Consider the following 11,275-nt stretch of genomic DNA (forward strand, 5'->3'; position numbering starts at 1 on the left):
TTAAAGATCAGAAGGGGGTCCTTTGGTGTTTCCTTCCTTCACCAGTATCATTCTTTCTTATTGTCACTGCTACGTTTGCCTGGATGGTTAAATGGAACTCCCTGTACCAATATTTTAGCATAGAATAAGCCCTCAACTGTGGCTGCTATTATCTTTCCTTGCATTGTTGACATCTTTCCTCCCTGTTCTGGAATTGCAGGTGGAGGACTTGTTGAGCAGTTTTTTTAGTATGAGCTGAGATGGGTACAGAATCCACTTGTTATTTATCTAAGAATTTCAGAGCTCTTCTGTTCTCTTCCACTACAAGTTCATGATGGGTGCATTCATAAAGAATGTAAAATCATTTGAGGTGAGGGGAGAGACCAGTAAACAAGTCTGTTTACTTTGGTGGAGTGTCACCTCCTGTTTTATTTTTTACCCCTATAACAGAGCTCAGATGAGATTTATGTCATGTCCCTCATTAGTCATCAAGGGGAGAGAATTCATAGGCCTGGCTCCTGGCTATTAGAAGATGTGCCTTTCTGGAAGGGATTCAATCAAGGAGAATTCCATGTCATGTCAGACTGATCCTTTTACTTTAGATGATGGTCACCGCCACCCAGACCCTACCTCTTGCCCAGGGAGCTCTTCATCTCCTGAAAAAAATGGCCGGTAATGTTGTCAATTTTTTACCTCATGCTTAAGGGTGAAAATATACTGAAAAGAGGCCCTGACTAAAACTGCTGGGTGCCAGAGTATTCATTCTGTTGCAAAAAGGACTGAGAAGGTATTTAGACATTTTAATCCAGATAGCACTGGAATCTGTGCTATCCACTGGAATTCCACTGTAGACTGGAATTCCATATCCTCAGAGCTTTAAGCCAGAGTAAAATAATGAGAGGTTTACCCTGTAAGTATCCACCAGGGCAGTGTCAGCACATCAGCTGCTGAAGGGCTTGTGATCCCCAGGCTGCTGACAGCCTGGCTACCTGCATCTGGTTAGGAAGAAGTGTGCATCACAGCCCCTGCTCCGGACTTTTGGTTAATGTTCCTTTGAAGCAACAGATTCTATCCCACTGCCACAACACAGAGGGTTGCTGACTCAAAAAACACAATTTCTACAATTGTTACAAAATAACATTTAGATTCTACTTACCTTGAGGTCCAACCCAGCAGTGTTGCAGTTTTTATTATAGCTTCCTCAAGGCCACATACTGATATGCAAATGATTCAGAAGTGGAGGCCAGAATTAATTTAAATTATACTGGGCATGTAAATTGCACATGGCTCCCTAAAACCATGCAGCCCTATAACTTACATATTATTCTTATTGCTTTTTTCACTTTGTTTTTCTTTTTATTGAGTTTATTGGTACATTCTAGGTATAAAATACAGTAACATTCATTATTGGGATCCTGTACCTTTACATAATAGGTTTTCTCATTTATTCCCCTTGTCCCTGCTCTCCCTTCACCCCCTCCTCCCCTCCCCATTTACAAACACTTTATTTCCATTTCTTCATTTTCTCATATTGTTTTCCTCTCCCTTATTACCTTTCCTATGCCCTTCCCACTTTCCCTACACCTTTAGCCCTTTACTTCCTATTTCACATTGTTATCTCATTAGGATCTTGTGTACTTTTATAGTTTTTCACACCAGAGAAACTATTTGGTATTTCAGTTAAAGAAATCTCTATATGAACATTAAAAATAGGGAATCCTAAAATAAAACTAAAAAGGAAAGTAAAAGAGAAAAGGCAATGATGTAAAATTAAAATAGTCCTTAATTCTGAAGATGAAAATGGTCCCTGAACATATTTAAATTGCTTCTGGCTCTTGTAGTCTTATATTATTCTTTTTTTTTCCATTATTTAGAGAGTACTTTATTAGTTTCTGTAATCAAACCCATGTAGATATGACCTTTCATATTTAATACAGTGTGTTACCCCTGTACAAATGGGAAAAAAATTTAACATTTCTAGACCAATATGGCTGTTAATTTCTGTACAATGCCAACTCAACACAGTAAATTGGGATAACTTTTTCTAAAGTCAAAAGCACAGTTAAAGTTTCCAAAAATTCAAATTATATATATATACATATATATGTGATAATTATTTTAAAGTACATTATATAGTAAATGAGTAATTTTCTTAATTATGCATCTAGCAGCAACAGCTTTTCCAGGTTCTGCAGTCATCTGAACAAAATTGTAGACATTCAGCACACTCCATTAAAAGAAACAAAAACAATAAAACAAAGAAAAAAATTATACCCAGAAAACAGCAAAGTTCTGTTGCTGTTGTGGTACCTGGAACCATTTTTTCTATTAACATTTTAATCCTCATCTGGAAAGAGAACATTCTAGAGTAACATCATTAAAAATAGTTCTGTTAAAGCACAGTCACTACTACGTATCATAAAGCAGGTACAAGATATTTTACATTCACAGAGGTATGATACAGTACCTTCCTACATCTATACTACTAGAATCAGTTTTGGTTTGAAATTTACTTTGTCTGCAAATAAGATTGCTACCTACTTTGTCTGCAAATAAGATTGCTACCTCTGCTTTTTTCTAGGCTCCTTTCACTTTCAGTCTATGGGCTTCGTTTTGCACTAGGGTTATTTCTTGTATACAACTTCTAATAATTATATTTGTTTATTTTTCCTTTTGTAGCCCTTTTTATACTATCCACTGTCATTCACCCAACTCTTGTGTTTCAGAAATGTCTAAGTCAAAGCATTCCCTCATGAGACAGGACAAGAGCTGGGTTCAATGTCTTCCTGAAGTTTTGTTGAGTCAAAACTTGTGCCTGGCCACAGGCAGATAGGTCTTGGGAACATGTGACCCTATTTTGACCAAATTTTCCAAACATTATTAGGGCCATATCAGCCCAGGGCCAGGCAAGCCCAGCCCCTCCTGATTCTTGGCAGAACAGAATACAGAAGAATGGAGTAATGGACTTACTGTCTTACAGTCAAGAAGTTCCTCTGCTCTTGTTCAGTTTACATATTCTTTAGGGGGTTGTGACTCATTTCTCCCCGTGTGTCTGGCTGCATCGTCTATATACCTTCAACCTTCTTCCCAAGGCTCATAGAGTGGGAGATTTTATTCTGAAAATCAAACACAGCATGTGTCTACAGACCCCTGGAGGATGTAGGAAGGCCTGCCACTTTGACCTGACACCAGTTTACCATGTGCATGTATGTACTCCCCACCAGGGGGCAACCATCTGCATTTCTGTATCGAAAGTATACCTCTAGAAACAAAATTTAAACATCTTGCCAGTTCCCAAGCATTTCAAATCTTGCCTTAATTGTATAGCATTCTTTTCCAGACTATCACTGGGTGACAGTAGGTGAAATGTTCTCAGTGTTGTTTGTGAAATTGCCCACCTGAATAATCTTCAGTATTATGCATATTCTGATATTCTCCTTCATAACACAGTATGTTAATCAGTGCTTAGCCATACTGTATTGATTCTGTTCAATATAATAGCACCTCCAGATAGCATATCACAATTGAAGTAGCAATATTTTCCACCTGACTACATAAAATGAAAAAGAATTTACCCACAGTGAGAGAGGTTCACAAGATTATGAGGGACCCAATGAATGTGGCGATAATTCACTCCTTTCCATATATCCAGCTCTGTCCAAGGGACCAGAGAGGAACAAGAGACAGCCAGGGCCCAGAAGAAATCAAAGATAGAAGCTGCAACCAACAAGCTTGTAGTTTTTTTTTTCTTTTTATTGAGTTTATTGGTATATTCTAGGTATACAGTACAGTTACATTCATTACTGGGATCTTGTACCTTTACATGACAGGTCTTGGTTCTCATTTTTCCCCTTGTCCCTGCCCTCGCTTCACCCCCTCGTCCCCTACCCATTTACAAACACTTATTTCCATTTTGTCATTTTCTCCTAGTTTTTTCTTTTCCCTTATTCCCTTTCCCTTACCCTTCCCACTGTCCCTACACCTTTAGCCCTTTTCTTCCTATTTCACATTGTTAATTATGTCATTAGGATCTTTTGTACTATTACAGTTTTTCACACCAGAGAAACTATTTGGTATTTACACGTGTGACTTATTTATTTCACTTAGGAGTATATCCTCAAAATGTATCCATTTTCCTATGAATGAATCTAATTTCTCATTCTTTATGGCTGAGTAGTATTCCATTTGTAGTTTATCTTTTTAATTCTATAAAATAATAACTTGAAAATCAGACATGAACTAATAAAGTCCTAAGTTGGACCATAGGTGTTAGGATTGGTAAAGAGTAATGATTAAACACTAATGCATCCTTGATTCTGTGGTCATTCTAGTTGGCTTCACTGGAATGCTTTAGCCAAAATTGCCATATTTCTTCCCCTTCCTCTCTCCCTCTTTCCATCAACCTTTTCTTTCCTTTTATTTCTTTTTCTTTCTCTTCCCTTCCTAGTCCAGATTTTTCCTTCACTCCTAATTCCTTACTTCTACATACGTTATTTATTTCTCTATTCCTCTTCCTTCCTCCGTTCTTGCCCCATCTACACTCTCACTTTCTTTCAGTGACTATTTGTGGCAAGGTGTGTTTGCTGACACTGTGCTCTGCCCAAACAGAGAAGAAGAATTAAGTGATTTAAGTGTTCAATAAAGTCTAACAGTGAGTTTCTCCTACTTGGATTCCTTGGCTGTCCAGACTTGACACAGCCTCTCTGGGTATCTTTTAGGATTCCCTGAACTGAAAACTTTGCCAGAACCTTCCCAAACAAGCTTCCCTTTTCACTCACCTTCCCTTTCCCAGCAATGTGGTGCTATGTATGCACCATGATAATAACACCGATTTGTGTGTGCTTCTGTCAATTTATACATGTGATTACAGGCCTGGCAAGGAAGCAGTGGGTTTGGACTAGAATTAGCAGATCAGAAAACAAGTCACACAGATCTCATAACTTACCTCTGCAGTGCTAATGCTACACAAGCTGCTTAGTTATATATAGACCACTGTCATCTTTCTTTAAATTATAAAAAGCCAGCTTGGACTACAGCTCAGTGCTAGAGCATTTGCTTAGCATATGTGAGGCCCTGGGGTTAGATCCCTAGCACTGCAAATAAATAAATAAATAAATGCAAATCAGTCCCTCCTAAAAGAATAAATGTTAGACTTAGAAATTTTTAAACAAAACAGAAGTGGAAGAATCCAAGGACAGTATCAAAGACTGAAAATATATACAGGCCACCAATTGTTTGGAACAAAATCCAGCTAGGTAAGTGGGAACATCAGGTTTATGGAAGCCTTTGCCACTCTGTAGAGCACCGAGTAGACAGATGGTTTATGGGAAATGCAGTGGCAGAGTCACAGCACCCATCCCTAACCTACACCACTATGCTTTGCAGAGTTTCTAAGGGCAGGCCTGGATCCAGCCCCAGAAGCCCTGCTTCAAGTCCTAGCTCTCCACTCACCAGGTGGACAGGAAGAGGCCCCTACCTGGTCCCCAGGCTCCCAGCTGTAACAAGCAGGAATGCAGAGAAAATCCTTGCTCCTGGAAGTGATTCGGGAAGAATTCCTGCTCGAGATGAGCAATGGATAAATTTCACCTGGAGCTCAGTGAGATCTGGGTGCTTTGTTTTATGTGATAGTCCCTCAACTCTGTCATTTTTCAAGACCAAAAATATACTAGTAGGAATGTAAGGGATATTGTGAAGGCAGATGACAAGAGCTGGCAAATTATAAGAGAAGGAAGCAGAATTAAGATGAATGAAGACAACAGTAAAGTAAAATTTCTTTTGCCACAGAATTAAAATGCAGGAGAAGCTGAATTTTCATTGAAAATCCCAAAATGTTAAATGTGATTAAGATTATTTTGTCAGGGAAGGGGTAGGGGTCTAAAAATCATCAAACTAACCTGAAAGCAGCTTCTCCTTGATCTTTCTCCTGACATGCAATGTAAACACATTTAAGGAAATTTTCTAGAATTTAGCTGAGAGCCTCATTAACTGGATATAGTTATAGCACATCTCTGTCCACAATATTTACATCTTTATGGCATCCTTAAGTTATCTACACTACCAACAGAAATGTACTTTTAACTACATTCGCAGAGATTAGTTTCCATTATGCTAATTTTTGGTTTTCTCAAAATCTGAAGTATGGCTAATTGCTATCCAAATGAAGTAATAATGAAAATTTCAAATTCCAGTTTCTAACCTAGGTGTTTGACTTTGGGCAGCTTATTTAAATAAGTTAACATCTTTATGTCTAAGTTTCACATCTTTTAAAATGGGGTTTTATGTGATGCGTATTGAAAGCTTTAATATGTGAAATAGAACAACACATAGTGCATGTAACCAAATAAGTACTAGTTGCCATCTGTTTTGTATTTAAAAGTGTGCAAAAGACCGATGGCACCGTCTGCCTTGAGATTTTTACCACAGCCACGGACAGGTACTTTAGGAATGGCATGTCCTAAGATGGGCTAATGCCTGAGGGACCAGCATGCAGACCAAGTCTTCAGAGCAACCCTAGAGTTTCACTGAGATCCTCTTGGTCCCCTTAGTTTTGCAAAAGAGAAAAACTTCCCTTTAAAGAGGTTAAGCAACTGGTTACATAACTGGAAGGTAGTTAACAAGGGCCACTCCAGGACTAGGATCCAAATCTTTTATTATCTATATTTCTTCCTGCAAGCAAGTGGTATATTTGCCTGTTTCCTGAGCATTCTGATGAAGTAATGTACATAAAGCACTGACCTCAGGTCTGGGCCACAGTGAGTCTTGGTGGGCAGTAGCCCTCCAGTGCTGCCAGCACCTTCTACTTCCTTTTGGCTGGAGTCTGAAAGGTCTAGTAAAAAAGAAAAAAGAAGAAAAAAAAAAACGTGAAAAACAAGATGGTCTTACATATCTAGCTATGGGGAGACGCCCCATGATTTGACTGCCATTTCCCCGAATGGTTCATGCAGGGGTGCCCAGTCATCATATAAGTGTGCATCTGCTGGAAGAGCTGGGAATTGCACTTTCGCTGTTAGTGTAGACATCATTCTTATAGTGTTTACCACACAAGACCCCTGCCCTGTTGTCCAGTTCCTCCTCAAGGCATCCACCCACGAACACAGAAGTGTGCCCAAGAAGGTTGTTTCTGGTCCTCATGGCCCAGTCACCAGTGATTATGGAAAGTAGCACTCATGGTGAAGAGAACAAGACACCGCAACCTCACTGCTTGGTGTGTCCCTTTCCCCACGTTCATTCCCTGGGTTACCCTGCACAAGTCTCCCAACACTTCTGGGCCTTAGTTTCCTCATTTATAAGCTAGTCCCTATCTGCTGAGAGTGAAAAATCGAAGGATGTATTTTCAGAGGAGTCTGGCTAGGAGAATGTTTCCATGACCATGAGCTGTTAGACCTCTCATAACCAGCTGCAGGATAACCAGGTGGGCTTCCTCCCTGACTCTACTGCCTTCTGCACAGACCCTGTCTTCAGATATTTATTTTACTCACAAGAATGCAGCTGCTTCTCTCCCTTCTGAAAGCATCCCAAAGCTTCTTCCCTACTTTTTATGCTAGAAACTAGCAGCTGGTAGGTCCTCTGACTTCACTCATTCTGTCTGCTTTGTGGTGGCCCCTGCTTGACCTGAGGAAGATGGCTCATCCCAGAGGTGGAACTAGTGCTGACTCAAGGCTGCAGCCCACTGTTGAAGCCCTGTGCCTTCTTCCTACAAATGAGGGTTGTTGTCATTAAGCTTGCAGAAACCACCTCCTATTGAAAAAAGAAACTAGAAGAATTTGGAGTTTGTAGCAGAAAGAAATGAAACTGAATAGATAGATACACTTAACCTGATATAAACACTGCACAATGTATATATGCATCTAAACATCACATTACCATTTATATGTACAATTTTTTATGTTTTTGTCAGTTAAAAAAATAAATGGAAAATGGCCCCATAGGCCAGCTAAATGCTGAGTTAATCACATCTTCTCTGCACTTGTAACATGTGGCTTCCAAGTACAAAGATTGACCCCCTAATACAAAACTTTGCTAGTGGAGTGTTATTTCCCATCAGTATTCTATATGATGGACAAAGACAGGTATTGCTTGTACCAGGTAATGTGTTGCATCATATACGTGTAATCTTCACAATTACATTGAAAGGAGTATCATTTCCATTACACACATGAAGAAGCTGAGCATTACAAACACCAAGTGATCTGCCTAAGGTGACACAGCTTGAGGCCTGCGCTAGAGTAAAATCTAAACCTGTTTAAGTCTCCATGATCACGTGGAGTGGTTGTTAAAAACAGGCTGCATCCCAGATGGTTAATCCAGGGTCTCCAGAGAAACCAGGGAAGCTACTCTTTCAAAAGTGTCCCAGGTGCTTTCTGTCTGGGAAGACCACACTCTCCCAGGCCATTTTAGGGCCTGGAAGCCTTTGAGCAGAATAGTGCACAGGTGCAACTGTTTGCTGAGTCTCTGCCTTTGATGAAATGTTTAACCCCCTGTAGTCCCTCACTCTCAGTTAGAAGTGGAGCCGCATCTCAGTGTCTGCCCTGTGTCTCACAGGAGTGCTGGGAAGAGCAGTGAATGCGGGTGAAGATGCTCTGCACAGTGTCTGTGGAAAGATGTACTTTGCAGACAGACTCACTGTGAACCTTCCAGTAATCTTTTTAATAGCTTTTGTGAGTGGACTTGGGACTCTATTACGCCTTCTATTATGGTTTTGTGGGAAAATGCATTCAGATTTCAAAATAATTCACTCAAAAGTTTTAGAATAAAATTAATCTCAACTTTCAGGTTCTCTAAGTTTTATATATAGGCCTAGGAATATTGAATATACTTGAAATGTTTTCCATGTGAATATTAAACACAGTTAATTTGGCTTTCTGATATATTTGGTATCTCTTTAGTGAGTCTTAGTCTTGATAAATGGAAAGTATAAACTAAAAAATTACAGTGATTATACCATGAAAAAATATAAAAGTTCTGACTCATTGAGCATTTCTATGTGCCCAAATCTGTGCTAAGCCAGTACTTTTCATACCATACTTATTAAATGTTATACCCATCTGCCTACATTTAAAGAAACTAGTATCTTTGTAAGAGCCATTTAGCTTATAACAATAATCGAACAAAATTCAAACAAAATATCAGACCCCAATTAGTCACTTTGCTACAAGAGATCTCCAGGCACACACATTGATTAGGATGCAAACACAGAAAAACAACAGCCATGGCTAGGAAAGATGGGTCGTGGATTATTTATTCTTCACTTAAAATGAATTATTGGTATAACAATTCCTGTAATGATTTCTGAGAAAAAATACTGCACTAAAAATTTACTTGGATTTTATAACCAGATGCCAAGATTTGTATTACTTTGGGCTTGGGATTTTGTTTTCTTTCCTGAACCTTCACGATTTCTGGTTTCTGTGAAATTAAAAAACGGAAATATATTTAAATGGCAAGAAATCTACCCAAATGCCCTCTACTCTTTGCTGAGTAAGAGAATTTCTGCCCTTCATAGGTGAGGAATGAGGGTCCTGGCAATGAGAGATTTGTTCTGAGCTCTTGTATATCAGAAACAGCTGTCCTAGCCTGGCTCTGCCTAGATAGCAGCCATCCTCATGAAGAGCAAACCCAGAACCTTTGTCCATTCATCTCATGCTCCACCCTGCCAGCTCCTCAGCAAATTGCATCATCACATCCAGCCCTTGACACATACTCTCATAAGGACAGTGCTTGACAGCCAAGTAGAAAACGAAATGTTGTTTATCTTACTGTGAAAGCAGGTCCTCCTTACCCAACCCTGCTTTAAGATGAGCTCCTTTCCCACAAGTGACTTCTCCTTTCTCATAGATATCTGCCAACGAGATTGAAATGCTTTTGATGAGGCTGCCTCGAATGTTCAAGCAAGAGTTCACAGGTGTGGGAGCAACGCTGGAAAAGAGATGGAAGTTGTGTGCCTTTGAAGGAATTAAAACTACCTAACTGTGAAGAGCCAGAAACCTCTGGAATTGAAATAGTCTGAACCTGGCTAGGGCTATGCAGTGAGAGAGGAGTTGGGGTTGCCCAATGCAGGACCTGTGCAAAGCCATCAAAGCCTGACTTCAGTTACATCTGTGGTGTTCTTTTGTGAGTGGACATGTAATTGTGTACCAGTTCCTTCAACTAAACAAAGCTTCATACTGTGACAGATCTGTTTCCAATGAAAACCAAACAGTGATTCCACAGTCATAATGATGGCAAAATCTTTAATAGGCTACATTTGCGAATAGCTCACCAAGCAAAATATTTAAAGTTAATGATGGTGTAGCGATGGTGGTTGCTAGGCTACAGAGTTGTGTATGTAATGTATAGCTGAACTCATTAAAATGACATTTTCCTGAAAAGTCTTTCTGTTTAAGTTAAACAACAAAAGTAATTTTACAGTGAGGAATAATACCAAAAGAAAACTTGAATATGTGTCTGAACAGTTATTGTATTTTATAAATTAAGTTATATGCTGTTCCAGGGACTTTTGCCTTTTTGAAGAGGCAGAAGCTATGATTGGACTCCTTGAGAATGCTTTATCAAGAATATTATTTTTCTAATGTAACAATTCTCCATCATAAGTTCTTTTAACATGGACTGCATAACAATTTTCATAAGATGTAAATAAAGGAAAACTAGTGCTACTGTCTTGTACTTGGTATGTAACATTCAGGTTTCTGCATCAAAATAAACATTCAGCAAATATTCCTGTTACAAATTTTATAGCAAAGATATTAATTTTTTTCAATAAATATGACTTCTACCGTATTAGTTTTGCAAATTATTTGATATATTTTAGTTATTCTTTAAGACATATTTTTCTCATTATTTAGTCTCCTTATATCCACTTTAAATTATTAAATATATGAGTAACTTTAAGAGATTAAACATTATTTCAAATAAGAATATATGAAGATTGTAGTATGGACAGCATGAACACGGCGATTATGTAGTATTAGAGTAGATACTATTTAAAATATTAAGACAGCATTCAAACATAATCATTACAAGTTTTACCTTTTTCTGTGTCTTCATGACCAGGTACAAAGTAGCCAGTTAGTAAATAAATTAAAAACATAATAAAATTAATTTGTGTATTTGCTAGAAGACTTACAAATTAGAAAAGAATTGAGGAATTCACACATAAACCAACAACTTAGCCGGGACTTGGGTTTCCCCTCTTGAATAACAAGTAGGTTATCATTTTAAATTGTCCCCCTTTCCAGCTTTTCACTTAAAATCACAAAAAATATTGAAGATATTGATGAATTTTAAATGAAATTGTTTT

General features: G+C 38.5%; 1 protein-coding gene across 5 annotated transcripts in view; it reads left to right on the top strand.

Annotated features, from left to right (window-relative positions):
- Positions 1 to 10,728, top strand: part of Enox1 (ecto-NOX disulfide-thiol exchanger 1) — a 436,949-nt gene extending 426,221 nt beyond the window's left edge. For 4 of the 5 annotated variants that reach the window (XM_010637078.3, XM_010637077.2, XM_033759995.1 and 1 more), the window contains one exon: positions 9,814 to 10,728. In XM_010637078.3, the coding sequence (XP_010635380.1) occupies positions 9,814 to 9,945 (132 nt within the window). In that variant the 3' untranslated portion in view covers positions 9,946 to 10,728. Of the gene's footprint in view, positions 1 to 581; positions 652 to 9,813 lie in introns of all 5 variants that reach the window. The other variant, XM_033759994.1, reaches the window with a different exon arrangement.
- The last annotated feature ends 547 nt before the right edge of the window (positions 10,729 to 11,275 follow it).

Source organism: Fukomys damarensis, unplaced genomic scaffold (assembly GCF_012274545.1).
Source record: "Fukomys damarensis isolate Sample0158 unplaced genomic scaffold, DMR_v1.0_HiC HiC_scaffold_38, whole genome shotgun sequence".
NCBI classification, from domain to species: Eukaryota; Metazoa; Chordata; class Mammalia; order Rodentia; family Bathyergidae; genus Fukomys; species Fukomys damarensis.